We start from the raw sequence: 18,785 nt of genomic DNA on the forward strand, positions 1-18,785 counted from the left end.
GAGATCTTGTCTATTAAAAAAAAATCAATCAATCTATAAGTGGGGAAATGATGTTGATGTGTCCTGTGGTTTTCATGAAAGTGGAAAGATTGATTGATTGGCAGTTCAAAGCCAGTTTCTCCATTTATCATTTAACTGTTGGTGAGATAGAATATTGATCAAAAATCACTGACAATCACATATTAATAAATGAAGTGTGTTTTATTTTATGACACAATGGGTAGGTTACATGGATGAATTTAGACAGCAGATGTGTGTTGGGGTACAAAGATGGGCTTTGTCCAAGTTCTGAGCTACTCTCCCTAACATTTCTATGACCAGAAAAGTATCAGATTTCAGGAATTGTTCCTTTAAAAGATAACGTAGGCAGGGAACACCTTTAATTGCAGTACTCAGAGATAGAGAAAGACAGATCTCTGCCAGTTCAAAGCCAGCCTGGCCTACAAGTTCCAGGTCAGCCAAGGCTGCATAGTGAGACACAGTCTCAAAAAACCAAAACATTTTAAAAAAGACAATACACGTAGAATGAAAACAAATGGTATTTTTTAAATGTGGCCACGGAGTGCTAGAGAGATGGCTCAGTATATATGAACATTTGTTGTTCTTATAAAGGGTCCTTGTTTGGTTCCCAGCACTCACATGGTGGGTCAAAACTATCCACAACTCCAGTTCTGGGGTTGCTCTTCTGGTCTTCACAGCTAACACACACACACACACACAGCACACACACACACACACACACACAGCACACATACAGACACACAGGCAAAATATTCACACACATAAAATAAAATAATCTAAAACAAAAATTTAAGATGTGGTATTGGCTGAGTCAACCCCGCAACCCATTTGTCTGATGGAGGGAACTGAGAATTGTGCTAAATTTCAGTCAACTTAAGGGCACTTCTGTACAATCTGGGGACACTGGTGTTTTTCTTGGTATGGTCCCCTGAGGGAGAAGAGACGTGGCGTCATTAGAGGCATGGTGTGGGAGGATTCCAATGGTCCAGAGCCCGCTGCAGCTCAGGTTTCCTGCTCAGGGGGGCCTGTCTTTGGGATCACACACCCAGCCACTTTGCCTAGTGGAAGCTGAGTATGAACAGTGCCCTGTGAAACCACTAACACCTGTGTCCTCTATGATCCCTTCATACTACATTCCAGCTGTGTAATGCTTTATTTAGAATACTCTATCCTCCACTAATCCCAGTACCTTGGAAAATCATTTCTTTAACTTGATTCTGTCTTAGCACATAGCTCACTCTCCCCTCAGGAGGGAGAGCTGCCCATCTACTGACCCTGACCTCTCACATGCTGTCACCACATTCTTCAAATTCAGATCTGCTGCTTATTACCCATCTCTTTTCAGAAAAAGAAGAAAATCCCCTCTCTGTGTCCATAAAATGGCGTTGAAATGACCCCTCCCACCACATCCTACAGTAAATAAAGCATTTCCTGTTGTGTTTTGGCATGTCCACATTTGCCCACTGTCCCTTCCCTTTTGCTGTATCTTGGGCTCTGGTTAGCACTTCTAGTAATCATTTATATTTTTATATACTGACTGACCTTCCCCACAAGTATTTAGATGTACTCAGGTGCTTAAAACCTTACGAATTATAAAAATGCAACCGTCCCCCCAGTAAGAAACTTTTTCCTCACCATTCAAAAGCACGTTTCTTGGGACAACTGTTCACCTATGCCTCTGCCTATGTTTCCTACCAGTCATTCCCTCCTCCGCAGTCACAACGAGGCCACCACCCTGAAAAGGAATAACAGCAGTGTCTGTTCCGACATGCTTAATTAAAACATCTTCATCCTCCTTCTGCCTGCTGGCCAGCAGCCACTCCCATTCCTTCCAGGAGCCTGTGCAGCCATTGCAGGACCCCACCCCCACCCCGCCCCTGTGGATGCTTCACTTTTGCTTCCAGGCTGGGTCCCTTTTCCTTCCTGTTTCATGTTTTAAAGCTCCTTCGTGGCCTTTTCTTCACTCGGTTCTCTGTTTGACATTCTCCACCAGCACACTTCCTTTGGTGGGCTATGTATATTATTAAACCTAAAATCAAGCCAATTCCCTCCCCAGCATGAGCTGCTGCAGAGGTCCTAACAGTTTGGGGATGGGGTCATTATCTCTTTTTCTAAATGTCACTGAGATATTTTTAAATTGTAAAGTTAATCATTCAGTTGTGATCATTTAGACAGATTTTTAAAATTCTGTGGGGCTTTTAACCTATATGATCTAATCCTGCAGCTCTCCAAACTCTTTTCTGGGCCTGCCCGGGTCCTCCATGACTTCTTCTATCCTCAATGCCTGTCCTCTGCCTGGGGTTCCTCCCAGTCTTCTCATCCTGAAATGGAGGTTGCAGCCCTGTGGGAACCTCGCTGTTCTAAGCCCAAGTTCTCTCCCTGGCCTAGTACCAGCAAACTTAAGTCAAAAGTTTCTTCCTTTTTTAATGCATTTCTCTTCCCTTCCAGACCAGAGCATCCATTAAGGAAATGCCTTCCTTCTCTGGCCTTTTGTATATCGTGTTAGACTGTAGCACCTGGTACAGGTCAAGGGGTTAAAAATATCTGCAGGGTTAATTACTAGATCACTGGGGAAGACTAACCCAGATCTTCTAAGTATCATCTGAATTAAGAAAACAGGAAGGAAAGTAAAGCCGTGAACTCCAAGACATGATGTTTTGTAAGTTTTCTTTTCCCCTCCACTCTGTCTTTTTCTTTGTTTCTTTCATTTCTAGATTGTCAGTAACTAAAACACCTTAAATTCTAAGTCATCTGAAAAAGAAATGCTTGGCACTGCAGACATCCTTACTTATTCTTTCTCACCATGAGGACATTTCAAACTGTTGTCTCTTTTCATTCATTCTTTGGCCAGCTATTGAATAGCACCAGACTTCGTGTCTAAAAGGCTGGTCTAGTAGTGCCTTAGAGAAACTTCTGTACCCGAGCTGCATGAATGATAAACAAGTCCCAGTGCCGAGCCTGGAAGCCCTGTGTGTGCAGGGCTCCCTACTGAGTGAGGACACGTCTCTTCACCTGGGCTCTGTAGACACCACACTTCATTCTCATGATCTTTCTAACGGCCTCTTTGAAGTCTTTGTTCCTCAGGCTGTAGATTACTGGGTTCAGCAGTGGAGTGACCACGGTGTAGAAGACAGAAATGACCTTGTTGATTTCTGGTGACAGGTGTGCATTTGGGCGCACATACATGGAGATCATGGTCCCGTAGTAGATGGTGACCACGGCCAGGTGGGAGCCACATGTAGAAAATGTCTTCATCCTGCCAGAAGTAGAAGGGATTCTCAGAATGGAGGACGCTATGAAAACGTAGGACATGAGGGTTAGAAGGAAACAGATGCATAGCACAGCGATGGATAGGACAAAGATGGCTGTCTCTGTCACATAGACACTGGAGCAGGACAGCTGCATTAATGGAGGGAGGTCGCAGAAGAAATGGTTGATGAGGTTGGGCCCACAGAAGTCCAGCTTAGAAATCATCAGGGAAGGCAGGAAGCCTGTGCCCACCCCTGTCACCCAGGAGACTGTGACCAGTGCAATGCAGTTGTCAGGACTCATGAGCACAGAGTAGTGGAGTGGGCTGCAGATGGCCAGGTACCGGTCATAAGCCATTGCGGCAAGCAGGAAACATTCAGTGGCACCGAAGAAGACAAAGAAGTAGAGCTGGGTCATGCAGGCAGGGAAGGACAGCGTGTGGCCCCAGGCGGCCAGGTTGGCCAGCAGCAGGGGCACTGTGGTGGACGTGTACCAGATCTCCAGGAAGGACAGATGCTGGAGGAAAGTGTACATGGGAGAGTGCAGGCGCGGGTCCTCACTCACCACTATGATGATCACCATGTTGCCTGTGATGGTGAGGAGATAGAAGCACAGGAAAATGGCAAAGAGGAGGGACTGCCACCCAAGAAGGTTCTGGAAACCCAATAGCTGAAATTCAGTGACCTTGGACAGGTTTTGGGGTTCCATTTTCTGCGAAGGCAGAACACATTTTGAAAAACATAGTCTGTACAAGATATAAAGCATTTGCAACGTTTGATGCCTAGAACGCCAGAGGTTAGCCATTTAGTAGTTTGAAACTATCGCACAGTGTGCTGGCTACTTATTGGACAAGTTTATATGGGATGGAATTTCGCAGGTAGGGAGGGCATGATAGGGAGGGCATGGTAGCGGGGGCATGGAGGGATGGGCATGACGGGAATGATGCGGTGTGGAAGGCATAGCAGTAGGATCATGAGGCAGCTCTTACCATTGTACCCACAGTTGGGAAGGAGAGAGGGGTGTGTGAGCTGAGTTCACTGCTATAAGCTTTCTCATTTAGTTCAAGACTCCAGATCATGGACAGTGCTGCCGGTCAGGGAGTCCTCTCACTTAACTGACATAATCTAGATATACTCCCTCCTAGACATACTCCCAGGCTAGTCTATTTGAAGATCGAAATATCAAGTTGACAATATCACATGCAGGTTTTCAGAGGGATAAATGTATTAATTCCACCTTTTCTCTATACAAACACATTTTGTTTATTTGGGTTTATTTTTTAATTTGGTGATATGGGGTCTCACTAGGTAGTCCAGTATGGCCTGGAATTCATCATCTGCCTGCCTTAGCCAGTCCATGCGTTGAGATGATATGTACCTGCCGCCACACCCAACTGGTAGCCACATTTAAAGGAACAAGCTGGAAGTAGATGTCAAATCCTGGAAAGAGATCTGCTCCATTTCTTTGCAGTTTGTGAAATACCGAAGTCTCAGATCCAAAGACATAAGGAAAAGACATTCGTAGCAGCACACACTTAAGGACAGAAGCAGGCAAGCTGCCCGAGATGATGGGGAGATGAGCAGGGTGAGAGTTCTAGTTGTAACAACACACCAAAACTAAATTCTCATACCTCAGATGTATACATTTATGGTTTACATCAATAACATTGAGAAATCTCAGAAACTGGCAAAAACAACAAAACTTCATTAAAATCATGAATATGTGGAAGAAAATGCTTTTCTTGTCTGAAAAGGAGAGAGGCACACTCTCTGAGATCCTGAGAAAGTTTATTCATTCTTCCTTAAATAACATCTTGCTGTCAGTCTAGTGCGTATGTGTGTCTGTGTGTGTGTGTCTGTGTACGCATCTGTGCATAAATATGTGTGTATGTGTATATATGTGAGCGTGTGTGTGTGAGACTGTGTGTATGTGTGAGCATGTGTGAGTGTATATGTAGCTCAATGATCAGTTCATTTATCCCTCATATGTAGCTCAGTGATCAGTTCATTTATCCCTCACTCACACAAAGACCCTTCTTACCTATTAGGTAACACACTCCACCACAGAGAAGGGTCTTGAAGTCAATGTTTTCCGAACACTGTTTAGGTTCCGTCATTTCCACAGATGCCTTCCTGGAAAGTGTGGCCTTTTCCAGCTTGGTTTATTCCTCAAGTTTCTTCATTCACAGGGCTTTTCTGCCATCTCTGTTCCTCAAGGGTCCTGCCAAGTCCTTACTGCCCTCCCCTGATCTGTCCTCATTCCTAAACCTCTCCATCTGCCATTAGCATCTCATAGCTAGCTGATCTCTCCCTGGACCACCGGTCACTCAGTGTCCGTAACCACATGCTCCCAGGCCAGCCTCCACATTGGCATTCGCATAGCTACCTGGCTGCAGCGCCTCTCTGTCAACTCACCTCTCTGCTTCTTGCATCCTCCTAACTACTTACTTATTTGTGGTCCTGGGAGCAGAAGCCAGAGACCCCTTCCTCTCTGTTCTAAATCCTGTCTTGGCTATTCATTCTCAGGCCCATGCGTGAAGCTAACCATGGATTTGTGTTGACCCTGGTTGTGTCTGGAGCACACGCTCACATGTCTAGTCAGAGTTAGCTTCTGAGTTGGTCTCCACATACACCAACTCACCTTACTGCCTTTGGCAGTGCACGTGTTTCCCTCCGTGCCCATTGCCTTCCACTCCGAGGAGTATCTCACCTCCCTCTGCCCTCTTATCCAGGGCAGGATTTGTGATTTGTGTGTCTCAGCCTCAGAACTAGATTCTTTTGTACTGTCAGCTAGCTCCAGATGCAAATATTCCCAATTCCTGTCTACCTTCCATTCTACATTGCTTGCCCTAGGAAGAAGGTGCCACCGTCTCTCTTTGAAGAAAGTGCCACCGTCTCTCTTTGAGGAAAGTGCCAGCGTCTCTCTTTGAGGAAAGTGCCACCATCCCTCTTTGAAGAAAGTGCCACCATCTCTCTTGTACCTCGCCGCAGTGCTTTCTTTGCAGCCCTTCATGTGCAACCCACAGCACCCCAAAAGTGAGCTGAGCTAAAATTCTAAGCCACAGGCAGATCATATCGAGAGCATACATAGGACATGGCCACCACTCAGCTTAGTCATCCCCTGGGCATGAGCTGTTCTCTGTCTGGACACACTGGTTCTTCATCTCTGTTGTAGTTTGTATTTGTTTACTTCTGTTTTCTCCTTACATGTTTGTGTAAAATCATTGGACACATTATATTCAAGTGGCCCTGCAGTTTTAAATCTTCTGGAGATGACATGTTTAAATCTTCACGTATGTTATCATGAGTGTTCTCCCTGGTGTTGCCTGTGTATGAACCAAGACCTCCGATCCACACAGATGGGAGTGTCCTCAAGTGGGGAGATGTGAGCAAAGAACTATTGAGGCATAGTTATGCTCACAAATTCTCTTGGCAAGTCAACAATGATATCTTAAAAATGCTTCTTACCTACCTTAGCTTTCTCTTGTTTTGCAATAATTATGTCATCACTAGATTCATTAAAGTGAACAACAAACATATTTTTTAAAGAATAATTTAGACTTCAGGAGGAATGATCTGCAGGTTAGCAAAACTATAGTGTGGATACAAAGTGGTATTGCAATAAAATATACTGAGGCTGCTAGAAAATTAGTTTAAGTTCCCATCCACCTGAAGTCCTTACACAATACACACCCCAGTGCACATGGTGCTTCAGAAATGATCTGCTTATCACTTCTTAAAATACAGGTCCCTTGAATGATGGCTGCTTCCAAATGTCTATGTGACTCCACTTCTACTGGACTGTAGAAAACGTCTACCTCCCAAATGTTGCATTCTGAAGCCCTGGGGCACATGTGTTACCTCAGTTGTTACGGTCCACTCTGCTTTAAATTATATAAAGTCATCACAATCAAGAATGTCACTGATCTCTGCAGTTCTGCATTTAGTAAAGTAAGTGGCCTCTTGGAGTTGCTTTCCTGCTATTATTGTTTTATTTGCTGATCAGTTGTGGCACAAGTACTTGCTCTTTTATATAAACAGAGCACATGTTCTGGATGAAACTGCTGTGATTATTAGGTATTACATGCTGGGGTGAGTATAACTTTAAAATCTAACATTCAAAACCACAAGCCAGTGTGTGACACTGGAAAGACACTAGAATACATACCATGTTAACTCTTGAATGCAATTTCATCTATATTTCCAAGTTGCCCCTTACACCTGTCCTTCTGAGCAGTACCCAGCGGCCTGCGGGCCCAGGTTCCCCTTGCCCAGATGAGTGCCGTGCTTGTATGGTGAGATCTGGGATCTGCCATCTCCTGCTGCTGCTGGATGCTGAAGGGAGCAGACTTCTCCTTTCACTAGCCCTGAGTTTCCTGGGGACGTGGACCTTCTGAGACCCTTGTTCCCTAGACAGTCTTGCATAATTTCCCAGCCAAGTGGGTAAACAATGAGAACCTCCTGCCCCTGCTGGATCCAACACTGTCCCAGAGCCTTCAATGACAAAACTCACGAGAGAGATGCCACTGCTACATTCTCTGTGGAATGAATTTTTCAGAATTTTAAATTAGGGTAGGTTCTAATAATTTTGATTGTAGTCAAACAAAAAGATGTTTCATGTAAGCCCAGTGGCCACAAACTTATGATGAACTTTCTGAAGGCTGTGTAGCTCTTGTTTTTGTTGAGTGGAGACTCACTGTTCTACTACAATTACTAATGAGGTTAATTATATATGTATCTGCAAGCCAATTAGCCCATCACCCACACAAATCTGTGTCTGAGAGCTCTAAGTCTGTGAAGACTCAGTTTATCTAGGCTAATATCTTAGGACTTAGCCTGGGAGGTGACACTCACTGATATTTTTGAAGATGAATTGGAGAAGGGAAGATCTTAAACTCGTCTGTAATCTAGCAAGACTCACCGGATGAAGAGCTGCATCACTTATTAATTTATTAATATTTTTAGTTAACATAAATGCATACATTTGAATTTAAAAGAAAATATTTAAAAGGTTTTATTGCTTCTCCTGCCTCCACCTCCCTAGAGCTGAGATGACAGGCATGTGCCACTAGCCCCTGCTACATCTGAAGATTTTAAAATCACTCATTCATTCCACTAACTCTTATGCATTACTGAATTACTGGGTCCTTTCAGGCACTAAGTACATCAACACTGTGTAGTGGTGTGGATTGCCTCATGTATTGATTAGTGCTTCATTTAACTATTTTTTCAAATAATATGATCTGTATGTATAGCTCTCACAATAATTCAGAGGAAAAATAAAATGTAGACAAATCTACATCCTTTGAAATACCGATGGTTCTGTGCTCAAAAGCCAAGCACCTGTGTTCCTTTGAGATTGCCTGTGTGTTTCCTCGTGTGAGGTTGACGGCTGGATTATAGTATGACCTCTGTCTTGGTTCTCTTTGTGACTACTTTCAGAGTTAATGTTTATCCTAGGAGCCTTAAAATTTTTTTGAGGAAAAAATGTTGAAATCTTGTAATAATTTATCGCCATAGTATTATGGGTATTATTATGACTGGCCTAGAAGAGTTATGGCTCATGTAGCTGCTCACAATCTGGGGTGAATACCATCTAGGCCTAAGATCTGGGTGCTGGCAGAGAATGGAATCTGCAAAGCAGGTCATGTACTCATTTCCCCTGCCAGCTGCAGAAGCAAACCAACAGAGCTTTTGTTCAGGTCAGCACCAGGTGGATAAGCAGAGACTGGAGTGTCCTGGGGTTTACAAAGTCACAACCCAGTCATGAGCCAGAGCCAGCCACAGGAACCTGGGATGCGGCAGTGTGCAGTTAGACTCCTCAGACATCTAGCCTCCTAGGCAGAGGTGTGGCAGGGAGGGAGGGGGTCAAGGAGCCGATGGCCAAGGTTCAGCCAGGTCGCCACAGGACTTTCCTGAGGCAAGAAGGAGAGATTAGGTGAACATACATCACCTCTAAGAAGGGAGTGGATGGTTATGAGTCCGGGGAAATAGCCATGAAAGTTGGTGAGGTGACCCAGCAGGTAAAGGGACTTATTAATGATCTGAGTTTAATCCCTGGGCTCCATATGATAAAAGTAGAGAACTCCCACAAGTTATCCTCTGACCTCTACATGCCCACCACAGCAACAGCACATGCATAAGCACACACACACACACACACACACACACACACACACAGGCAAGCTTAATGCAAAATTTAAAAAAATAAGCTGTCAGTCAGGGAGTCAAGTCATTCTGGTTACCACATTTAAGTTCATGTGAAAGAAAGATGGACATTAAAAGGAGTGATTGCAACCATGAGTTCTCATTGATATTACTAGTAACTTAATATGTAACCTTGTTCTTGTTCTAACAATACCTAACTTCTATACTGCCCCAGGGTTACTTAATCTGTTTTACCATCACAAATTGAAAGTAACAGTGCCAATGTACATGGACTGGGGTCTTTGAAATCATGAGATAAAATAAACATTTCCATACTAAATCTACTATCTGAGGCATTTTATCATAATACTGGAAAGCTATATTGTTCATAGACATGCAAACTTCCTACAGTACCAAGAGTTCCATCCAGAATATCTAGATGCAGAGGTCATATTTACACATGTAGCTTTTCCTTTCTAAATGCAGGGAGAGGGAGAATCCTGTCTGACTTGCTTGTAAACCACTGACTGTGAAGACATTGAATGTCATACACTAAGGCTGAGGGCATGGCATCTCTCTTGCTGGCTTTCACTTCTCAGGGCTGTGCTCTAGAAGCTTCTAGATAATTTGAATGGTCTGACGATTTAAAACTACATGATAGGTAAAGGAAGAAGAGGTGATTCATTTGATGCAGAAAAAGAGGTAAAAGTTGCTTAGAAAGAGGGACTGAATTGAATGAGTTTACGAGAGCAATTTATTTGCTAATTTACTACATATTTATAGTACTTTTTTTTAGTTTAACTATGTATCCCATACTGGCCTGGAACTTGCTATGTAGACCAGGCTGGCCTCATGCCCACAGAGATCTGCCTGCTTCTGACTTTCAGCTTTGGGTTACAGTCATGTGGCACCACACCCAGCCATGTGTAAATTTATAAATGTCATCAGCAGTTGGTGACTTTAGGTAAATACATTTGTGTTTAAAGGGAAGGATGGTCTAAAACTCAGGCTTTCAGTTATTCAGAAGACTACACTATGTAGGCACCATACAAGAAAAAGTAATTTGACAGATGGGAGATATAGCCCAGTGTTTTCTAGAATGTAATCCATGATCTCATAGACAAAGGAGGTTTGCTTACTTGTTTTACTCATTAGATGCATACTGTTGACCAAATCTCAATATAGTTTTGCCAGAGGAGGGGATTTTTCTAAAAGTCAGATTCATTTCTTAAAAGCCCTGACTGTCGCAGAACCCATGCCAACACTGTTCTTATTTCTGACTTGATCTGGGAAACCCAGAGTCTGGTTGTTGGGAGAATTATCTTCTGGAATATTGGCTCGATCTCATTGCTTCATTGTGGGTGTATTTCTGTAGCGTGGAGTTGCTGTCACCAACACTGCCTTGCAGCTTCTGTCTTGCAGGAGAGTAATAGATAACACTGGAATTTAATTAGTATTTCTTTGTATTCCAAGGGCAGACTAGGGCAAAGGATCTGCTCTCAGTTTAGAATGGTTTGCTGAAAGCAAGCAAATGAATTAAAAAATCAATCAAATTAAAACAAAGAGTCATAGAAACAATGCCTAATCTAGGAGTCAATAGTTATTCCTTTCAAGACAGTCACATCTTGAAATTAGCAGATAATTTGTTATTGTCTTCTTGAACCACTGGGTGCATAATTAGAAAGTCTCATTTTTGAATACCCCATGTTGAATTCACAATGGAGAAGAGAGAACTTCAGAGCAATTAGCCCTGCAGACAATTGGGTGTGTTTCCCAAAGGTCTGCCCTTCCTTTGCTTCTCCCCTGTGGAGCCAGGTCTGGAGGAGCAGCTACAGTATAGAATCCACATCTCTATCCACAATACATATGCCCAAGCCACAGAGGGTTGAAGCAGACGGCTTTCATAACTCACCAGGGTCCTTGAAAGCATTTAGCAGAGCACTGGGTTTGAACCCAGGTCTAGCTCAGCTTTGAAGCTACTGTCTTTCACTGAGGAATATTATGGGAATTGCAGGTGCTGCAGCAGTGGAATCAAACTCGCTCCACCAAAGAAAGTGAGTGCATGTTAGCTATTCCAGAGATACCAGGACTGCCATGCAGTCCGGAGCTGGTAAGAAACACACAGACATCAATTCCCAAATCAGAGTGGTGAATAGGGTGGGTATGGAGAAAGCCTCCTCCGTGGGGAGATGAGGAGTTTGGGGTACAGCTTCTTGGGCTGGTACTCCCCATCTCACCATATTCATCTGAGAAGACCCACTTTTCAAACAAATTTTACAACCAAAAATTCTTGAAGAAATTCTATTTCTAAAAGCCAAAAAATAAATTTACATTATATTCTTTGATCTTTCCTGGGGCTGACTTTTGTCTTGTATCTTTTGAGAATGTCGTGTTTTGTTAGCAAAATCACCTTCAAACATCCTCTGAGGTTTCTCTCCCAATTTCAGTTTCATTCTTAGCCCAAGTGGGGAAAGGTGTGGTGGATGGAAAAACATTTCCCTCGTTTCAGTGGGGCAGAAAGGGTGATAAAGCGTTCATCATTTGGACCAATTGGTGAAGGGTGGGCGGATGGAATACAGAAGGTCACATAAGAAGGTCACTTAGTGAATGAATACTGAGGGTGTGAGCCAAGTGCAATAATTCAGTCGCAAAATGACAAATATCTGGGTCCCATTACGCAAGGTAATCTAGAGCCAGCATAAACACAGGAAGAGCGGTGGTGTAGGGAGAGGAGTTTATTTCTGTTGGGTAAGAGGGAAAGAGCGTCAGAGAAAACCGATACATTACAAATACTCTCAATGCCATGGAACTGGACACTTAACATTTACGTTTTAAACATTAAAATTCAAATACATTTAAAGTTGTAAATTTTGTAATGTACGTCTATCACAATTTTTAAAACTAGGAGAAAAAATGTAGGGCACAGTTGCTTAAATGCAAACAAACTGAGGTCCTAAAAAATAAAACAAGCAGGAAGGGACTTGCTGAGTCAGTGTTGGCTGCTCCTGAGTTTGGTGGTGAGAGATTGAGAGGTGGGGAAAGAGGAAGAGGGAGGAAAAGGGAGAGGGCAAAGGAGGGGAAGAGGGAGAAGGAGAGGGAGAGGAATGGAGGAGGAGAGGGGAAGGGAGGGAGGGAGGAAGGGAGAGAGAGAGAGAGAGAGAGAGAGAGAGAGAGAGAGAGAGAGAGAGAGAGAGAGAGAGAGAGAGAGAGAGAGAGAGAGCATGCCAGCTATGTCAGCAGCCCAGTAGCACACTGGGCTGTGGCTCCCCCTAGTGACACAAAGGTGGAACCAAGAAGCCCTGGGGGCACACGGAAGAGTCCGTTGATGTTCTGAAGCAGTGGAACCCAAAGGAGTGAAGATGTCAGTGAACTAATGCAAGGTCAGAGAAGACAGCACCCAGGCGGAGAGGAGGGGTCAAGAGAGAGAGGCAGCCTGGAAGAAGACTTGGACCCAGGCAGCCTAACTGTGGTGCTGAGGAGGGAGCAGGGAGGGCAGAGTGCATGAATATCCAGGCACAGCTGGGCTGCATGGAAGCAGGCAAGCCATCAGAGACAAGAGATCCTGGGAAAGTGCAATTCCAATTAGATACTCTTCTCCCTAGAGAGCTCGAAAGTGCCGGGGAAGCATTCTCACAGATTACACTTAAGGTGCAATTCATCTCATTTCTATCCACCACTTATCTAAATGGGTATCTATAAGGGGAATTTGTGTAATTTCGAGAATAGTGGGACCAGTAAGGTGGCTCACTGGCTAAAGGTGCTTAATGCCAAGCCTGATAACCTGGGTTTGAGCCCCTAAACACATGGTGGAAAGAGAGAACAGACTCTTACAAGTTGTCTTCTGACATCTGTATGATACGTGTGCCATGGTTCACGCACGCCTACACACACACACACACATTATAACTTACATCTTGTTTTTAAAAGAATAATGCTACAGCTCTTGGTCCTAATCTACAAATGTGGGAAGGAAAACAGTTTACGTCCAGTGATTATAAAACTAGAAGTGAGCTCACCTACCCTGACGCTCATCTACACCCCCACCCAAAGAATGTTGTCCCTCACATTAGCTTCATAGGTGTGGAAGTCTGGCTCCAGGTGAGGCCCGAGAGCAGCAGGTCCAGCATCTGTCTGAACAATGGAGACACAGAGCAAGAGCATCTGTGTTCCCTGTGGAAAAGCACAGATGGCCACCTTTGGATCTCCCTTGTATAGCATCTGTGATAAGCTGTGTCGATTCTGTTGGTTCACTTTCTTATTTATCCTGCTACTATTTGTTGAGTAGCCATATGTTCCCATCATTCTGTAATATTCCAGGGGTAAAAGAAGTTGGGGAGGAACCTTCCAGTACTAACACAGCTAGAGTGGATTCACCCTTCTCTCTATATTCCAAATTTTTTATTTTTCTTTAATTACACATAGTTGCTATATGGCAAACCCCTAATAAGCATGTGGTACCTGTTCAATACTCTGAAGAGAGAGAGAGAGGGGGGGGGGGCTTTAACACCATCGTCATCGTCCTTGGATGTAAGATGAAATACAGCACAGGACACAGGCACAGTCTGCCCCAAGCCACTCACTCTGTAGCCAGACTCTACTTTGCTCTCCCTAAGTCTTCGGGCCCTGCTTTCTTCTCTGATGTCACATCTTTAATGGTTCTTGCATTTAGCTCTGAAGAATCTGTTTCAATTATTCACCTAACCCTGAGACAGATGGCCTCAAGAACACTTTGACCCTTCATCCCAGTAAAGCTCCAAGCCAAGATTTGTCTCATGATAAAGCTCTGCCAGGTCCTGAGTCACCAGCCTGGCTGCTCCTTGCGATCTTGTCTGCTACTGTTTGTCAGGGTCAGCCTTCCTGGAGACTTCTTAGTCATTTGGGCATGGCCAGCCCCTCTGGCTGGGACACTTTGGGGCTACACATCCTGGAACAGGGACTTCCAGCTTATCCCCACCTTTCCCTGTCAGCTCAGAGGCCTTTGAGGTCCAACCACTGGGGTATCATGCTAGAGTCCTTTGCTATGTTCCCACAGGATCAGTACTTGTCCTTGTTTGTCTGATTCTCAGTTGGCCTCCACCGGCCATGCACAAGGCTCCTGGAGGGATGGGGTCCAATTTCCAGCCTGAATGTTGTGCCTTCATATCCAGCACTGTTTCTGAGACTCAAGACTCCCAGCGAATACATACATGCTGGGAATGGGACATATGGGTGAATGTGGCAGAAGCATGTTAGCCACCAAACAGACCCTCGGTAGAGTCACAAGTGCTCAGGTGACAGACATTCACCACCTCGCCATGCTCACCCTGGCCCTGCCTCCTCTTGGGACTGAGTCACGAGACATTCTCTATGAAATTGCTTTACTCCAAGCCTCAGCCTCTCCCGTTCAATAGGTGCAGTTTTAATGGACTGGACTTGTTCATTCCAGATGTCAAAGAGATGGCTCAGTGGTCAAGAGGGCTTGTTGCTCTTGCAGAAGATGTGAGTTCCACTCCTGGCACCCATGTCATGTGGCTCACAAGCACCTGTAACTCAGATCCAGGGGATCCTACGCCCTCTTCTGGCCTTCTTTAGCAGGAGGGCACCTGCTATACGGTTCTTATCCATGCTGGGCCACACCCCCATCATTACCATCCACATCATTTCCTGCATCTTCTCTTTAAGTGGTAGTTTACTTCTGAAAGTAGAAAAATCTCAAGTTTGGAGGAATAAAGAGTAAGAAAAATATGGGTATTTAGTGTAAGATTTTTTAAAATAGTGATTACAGCAGGAAAAAGTTCATGGTGCTGTTCAATACGTTGTGGGAGGAAGAGGACAGGACGGCTCCACATTGACTGACAGTGGCATGAGGGACTCCGAAAAAGCAGGTTCATGTCTGAATTTGCCTATTATGATTCCTACCACCCCAAGTCAGCTTCATGTGTAATGTCATGTGCTGACAGACTTGAGAGCTAACCCTGAGTCCACATGCTTCAGCAAACTGTGTGAGTTTTTGTTCATTTTAAACTTAGAGTTTATCTATGTGTGTGTGAGGAGGGGGAGAGTGCCTCAGCACATCCATGGAGACCAGAAGACAGCTTTTATAAGTCAGTGGTCTTTCACTGTGTAAGTCTGGGGGGATCAAACTCAGGGCTTCAGGCTTGATGGCAAGCATTTTTGCCTACTAAGTCATCATTAGGGCTTTAAATATTTTGGGGAAGGAGGAACATGTTGTTGGCTGTTTTCTTACTCTTTTGGCTCTTTTGTTCTTTGGTGACCCACCAAAGAGCCAAAAGAATAAAAAAACACCAACAACATTTTGGCTTACAATATGAGGCTTGAATTTCCACGGTTCCTGAGGGGGGAATAAAAAAGAAGAGGATGTAGCTCATTTAACAGTTCTTGCCTCTTGGGAAGTCCTTGGGAAGTAGGAACAAAACAAACTAAATAAAAATACCTACCTGCCTTATCCAAGCATCAGCATTCTAGAGCTCTAGGAAGTTCCTGGTCAAGCAGTTCCTGGTCAATGCAGTTCCTGGTCAAGCCCCTCTGACAAGGGTTTCAAGCTTTAGGCTTGGCATTCATGACCTGAGAGCAGACAGAGCCAGGCAAGAGCACTGCAGAGGATCCAGGGGTAGTTTAACAGTTTAATGTTTGCTCATGCAGTCAAAAAATACTAGAGATATGCAGTAAGAGAGTCCAGATTGGAAAAAACCCTCTAAACAGGTTCCAGTGTGTTTTACAATGTGTGTAAGAAAGAAAGAATATGGGTATAGGCAGTCATAGAAGTATATAGTTTAAAAATAATAAAGTCTTTAAAGAGAGAGTAAAAGTATCATAAAAGAAAAGAGCCACACAAGATGGGAAACACACAGGGAGTGTGGGTCCTGTATAGTATTGTATTGATTTTGGTTTTTTTGCATACCGATAAGCAAACAACAGCAGCTAAGGGACATGAAATTGAAAGAGGGAACTGATGAAATAAAACAGCCTAGATAATTTAAGAATGCCTTAACTTTAAAATAGAAGTAAAAAAAATATATTTGTCAGATGGAAATCAAAAATGCTTTGGAGGAGAGGTTTAGCTTTTGTTCCCACAGGAGATGAGAGGCTGTGGATTTCTTCAAGAACAAGATGGGTCAGGCCTTATAATGGAAGTCCTCCTGAAACTTGACAGGTGATATCTATCAGCAAAGCTTACTCCTTGTCTTCCCAGGACTTGGCCATTATCTCAATTTTCTCAGGGACCCCAAAAGATACTTCACCCACACACAATAGGAAGCAGTTTGGAGAACATGATGCTCACATTCTCAAGAGGGGTGTGGGAGGCTTTTGGTCATTAGGTGTGTTATGGATGTTTGTTATCATTTAGGGGACCATAGTATATTGATACAAATTTAAAGTTATTTTTGTTACGCTGTAGATATGTTTCTACTCTTGTTTAAAGCATTATACCCATGCAGTTCATTTTAAAATGTAAGGCAAAATTCTAGTTTTTGAAAGCTATTATTATAAACTATTTAAGATGACCAAGAAACACAGCTTAGTAGTTAGTCATTTATAACAATCAAATTTATAAATATGTTAGGTACGTTTTCAAAATCATACAGAGACATATTTTAGATAGATAAATGGTTTTCAAACATTTCAAAGACCTATAGAATATGGCATTTTAAATGTTTTGTTAACTTAGGGCTTTTTATGACAATGAGACACTTCTGCTCCTGACAGCACCAATTTACTTTATAAAAAGATGATGGGCATCAAAGAAACTCCATAAAGTTTGCTTTCATCATCACAACAATAGCCATTTGGGCAAGAAACTGCTTTTGCTCTGATTACTTGACTGTGTGCTGTGAAGACTGGACAGGCAGGAACCACAGGAAAGTGACTGCTGAACTTTGCCACAAAAAGGTGGGACAGTCCTTCAAATTTCCTGCTTCATTGAGAATACTCTAGGCCTGTAGACTGAAGATTGGTGCCCCAATATTGCAGACGAACTTTGGGTGACTGCCCAGGCAGCTAAATTTCTCTGTTGTTAGGTAATATTAATTCCTTTTGGGTTTTTGATAGAGTTAAAGACCAAATAATTAAAGTTTCAGTTTTTCTTAGTTATAATAAAAAATCAGTTAGAAAAATTTGGACTCACTAAGATAATGTAGTATTTTCTCTGTGCTAAATACAAATGGACTGAATATTGTAAATGTAATTCTTACTTGAGAACTGTTTTTGTTGTTTGTAGTTTTACTATGATAAAGTTAAAACCTTTTCTTTTTTACTTAGACAAAAGGGAGAAATGTTGTAAAGTATTAGTTAAAGATATGTTAAATTTGTTTATGCTATAGAACATTTGTTTTAGTGATGCAAAGATGGGTTGCATTCTTTTATGTTGCATTTGTTTAACTATGAAGCTGTGTTACTTGGCTTACTAAACTTTGGTTACTAAAACACCTGATTGGTCTAATAAAGAGCTAAATGGCCAATAGCAAGACAGGAGAAAGGATAGGGAGTCCCGGGCTGACAGAGAGAATAAACAGAAGGAGAAAAAAGGGATTGGGAAGCAAGAAAGATAGGGGAGCGAGGAAAGAAGAGGCCACCCACCCAGCAACTCAGTCAGACATGGACTAAGAAGGAAAGGAAAGATATACAGAAATAGGGAAATTACTCTGCCCAGAGGCAAAAGATAGATGGGATAATTTAGGAAAAGCTGGTTAGAAATAAGTCAAACTAAGACCAGACATTTATAAGTAATAGTAAGATTCCCTGTGATTTATGTGGGGGCTGGATGGTGGGCCCCCAAAAGAGTAAATAAAACAACAGGGCAACTTAGGGGGCCTGGGTGTACCTTCTATCAGCCTGACTATTTAGGAGGCTGAGCCAGGAAGACAGAGCATTCAAAGTCATACTGGGTGGCAGAGAGCGTTCAAAGCCAGCCTGGATTACAGAGGATTCAAGGCCAGCCTAGGCAAAGCCGATAGAACCCTATCTCAAAATAAAAGGTAAAGAGAGGACTGGGGATGTTCTTCAGCGGTAGAACTTGCCTGGCTTGTATGAAGACCTAGGTTCCATCCACACTACAAAACAGTGCAAACTTCAACCACCTCTAATGTGAGTTAGGATGGTATAAATGCTACATTATATTAAATAATTCAAACTAAGCTGATGGAAGAAGGAATAAAAAAATAGAAAAGGAGCTGCTGAGTTTCTGAGGAGGTGACAGCCCTGGACTTCTTGCTGTCACTCTGAGTGGTTCTTTTTGGCTGCTGGATCCTGGCCAGCCTAGGAGATAACACCCCCAGGGCCTGCTCCCCTCCTTATGGGTTTTTTTTTTAAATGCAGACCGCTAGGGCAGTAGGAGCTGCTAGGAGCTGCTGCCACCGTCCAGGAAGGACC

The 18,785-nt window shown here is 43.3% G+C and overlaps 1 protein-coding gene across 1 annotated transcript; it reads right to left on the bottom strand.

Annotated features, from left to right (window-relative positions):
• Positions 1-3,006: 3,006 nt before the first annotated feature.
• LOC101832346 (olfactory receptor 11L1) lies at positions 3,007-3,978 on the bottom strand. Its single transcript, XM_005067723.1, has one exon. It carries the CDS (start codon positions 3,976-3,978, stop codon positions 3,007-3,009), a length of 972 nt encoding a protein of 323 aa, XP_005067780.1.
• Positions 3,979-18,785: the final 14,807 nt, after the last annotated feature.

Source organism: Mesocricetus auratus, unplaced genomic scaffold, assembly GCF_017639785.1.
Source record: "Mesocricetus auratus isolate SY011 unplaced genomic scaffold, BCM_Maur_2.0 Super-Scaffold_100007, whole genome shotgun sequence".
Classification (NCBI taxonomy): Eukaryota; Metazoa; Chordata; class Mammalia; order Rodentia; family Cricetidae; genus Mesocricetus; species Mesocricetus auratus.

Excerpts from the sequence above, each read along its gene's own strand:
- LOC101832346 (XM_005067723.1), bottom strand. The coding sequence starts at position 3,978 with ATGGAACCCCAAAACCTGTCCAAGGTCACTGAATTTCAGCTATTGGGT.